Consider the following 1923-nt stretch of genomic DNA (forward strand, 5'->3'; position numbering starts at 1 on the left):
TCAAGAAGAAGTCACCCATCGGTTTTGAGGCTATCGACGGTCGACCGCTCCAACCAGCGTTTATAATATTGGAATCTGTACCTCTCACCCTGACGACCGTGGATGGTCATACAGAGGTCAACATCTTCGATGTCTTCCACTCACCTACTGTCCAAGTCATCTTGGGATTGCCGTGGCTCCAGCTTCACAACCCGCGTGTCGATTGGACAGACGAATTACCGATCCAGTGGGGTCCTACCTTGAAGGAGGCGGTCATTCCTCCCGTTACCGTGCTCGCTGGTCTCGACGCTTCTTCATGTCCTCTCTCTACCCTGCCTGAGGTATACCATGATTTTTTGGATGTCTTCAACAAGACTCAGGCGGCAGTCTTACCACCTCATCGTTCGTACACCTGCCCCATCAAATTAATTTCTGGAGCCACACTCCCTAAGTCTAAGTCGTATCCCCTCTCCGTGCCCAAGACCGAGGCTATGGCGACTTACATCCAGGAGAATCCCAAGAGAGGTTTTATTCGGAATTCCAATTCCCCGGCCGGGGCAGGTTTCTTCTTCGTGAAGAAGAAGGATTGCTCCCTAAGACCCTGTATTGACATTCGTGGGCTAAACAAAATCACGGTTAAAAAACAGTATCCTATTCCTCTAATTTCGGAATTCTTTGACCGGCTCCAAGGAGCCTCTATATTTTCCAAACTCGACCTGAGAGGAGCTTACAATCTAATCTGAATATGCGAGGGTGACGAGTGGAAGACTGCATTCAACACACGTACGGGTCATTATGAATATCTAGTGATGCCATTTGGCCTCTGCAATGCCCCAGCCGTCTTCCAAGAATTTATGAATGACATCTTCCGGGACATTTTGGGTGTTTTTGTCATCGTTTACCTAGATGATATCCTCATTTTCTCCAAAAACCTGGAGGAGCACATTCGTCACACCAGGGTGGTCATCGCTCGGCGTCGTGCCAATAGCCTCTACGCGAAGATGGAAAAATGTCTCTTCCACCGATCATCCACAGCCTTTCTTGGCTATATAATTTCCGACAAAGGCTTCACCATGGATCCTGAGAAATTGAACGCTGTTCTAGATTGGCCATTGCCGAACTCCTTAAAAGCCGTCCAGCATTTCCTTGGGTTTTCAAACTACTATCGGAAATTCATCCGTAATTTCTCCACTATCGCTCTACCCATTACAGCTCTCACCAAAAAAGGGGTTGATCCAGCAGCATGGTCCCCAGAGGCCATCAAAGCCTTTGAGTTTCTTAAAAAAGCTTTCGTCTCTGCCCCTATCCTTCATTCACCCGGACACGTCTCTTCCTTTCACCCTTGAGGTTGACGCTTCGGATGTGGGAGCTGGGGAGGTACTCTTCCAAAGGTCCTCACCCCAAGAAAGACTCTATCCTTGTGGATTCTTTTCTAGGAAATTCTCTTCGGCCTAGAGAAATTATGATGTCGGGAACCGTGAACTTTTGGCTATCAAGTTAGCCTTGCAAGAATAGAGACACCTCCTCGAGGGTACCAAAGAGCCAGTAGCAATTCTCACCGATCACAAAAACTTATTGTATATTGAGGGGGCTCGTCGTCTGGGATCCCGTCAAGCACGTTGGGCACTTTTTTTCCTCGTTTTAATTACATGATTTCTTATATTCCGGGTACCAAGAATATCAAGGCCGATGCACTTTCTCGCCTTTCTCTACAGAGGAAGGATCTTACGAATCTTCAGAGTCTATACTTCCTGCAAAATACATTATTTCTGCCAATACTTTCGACATCCTGGATGAGATCACCCCAGGAGATTTAAGGTGCCAGAAGGACGTCTGTACGCTGCTCCATGTTTTCGCCACAAGATCCTGGAGTGGGGGCATTCTTCCAGATCAGCTGGTCATCTTGGCTTCAAGAGGACAGTGGACCTTATTAAATGGACCTTT

General features: G+C 47.5%; 1 protein-coding gene across 1 annotated transcript; it reads left to right on the forward strand.

Moving 5' to 3' along the window:
* The first annotated feature begins 980 nt into the window (after nt 1–980).
* LOC142490656 (uncharacterized) lies at nt 981–1325 on the forward strand. Its single transcript, XM_075593074.1, has one exon. It carries the CDS (start codon nt 981–983, stop codon nt 1323–1325), a length of 345 nt encoding a protein of 114 aa, XP_075449189.1.
* Nucleotides 1326–1923: the final 598 nt, after the last annotated feature.

Source organism: Ascaphus truei, chromosome 3 (genome assembly GCF_040206685.1).
Source record: "Ascaphus truei isolate aAscTru1 chromosome 3, aAscTru1.hap1, whole genome shotgun sequence".
NCBI lineage: Eukaryota > Metazoa > Chordata > Amphibia > Anura > Ascaphidae > Ascaphus > Ascaphus truei.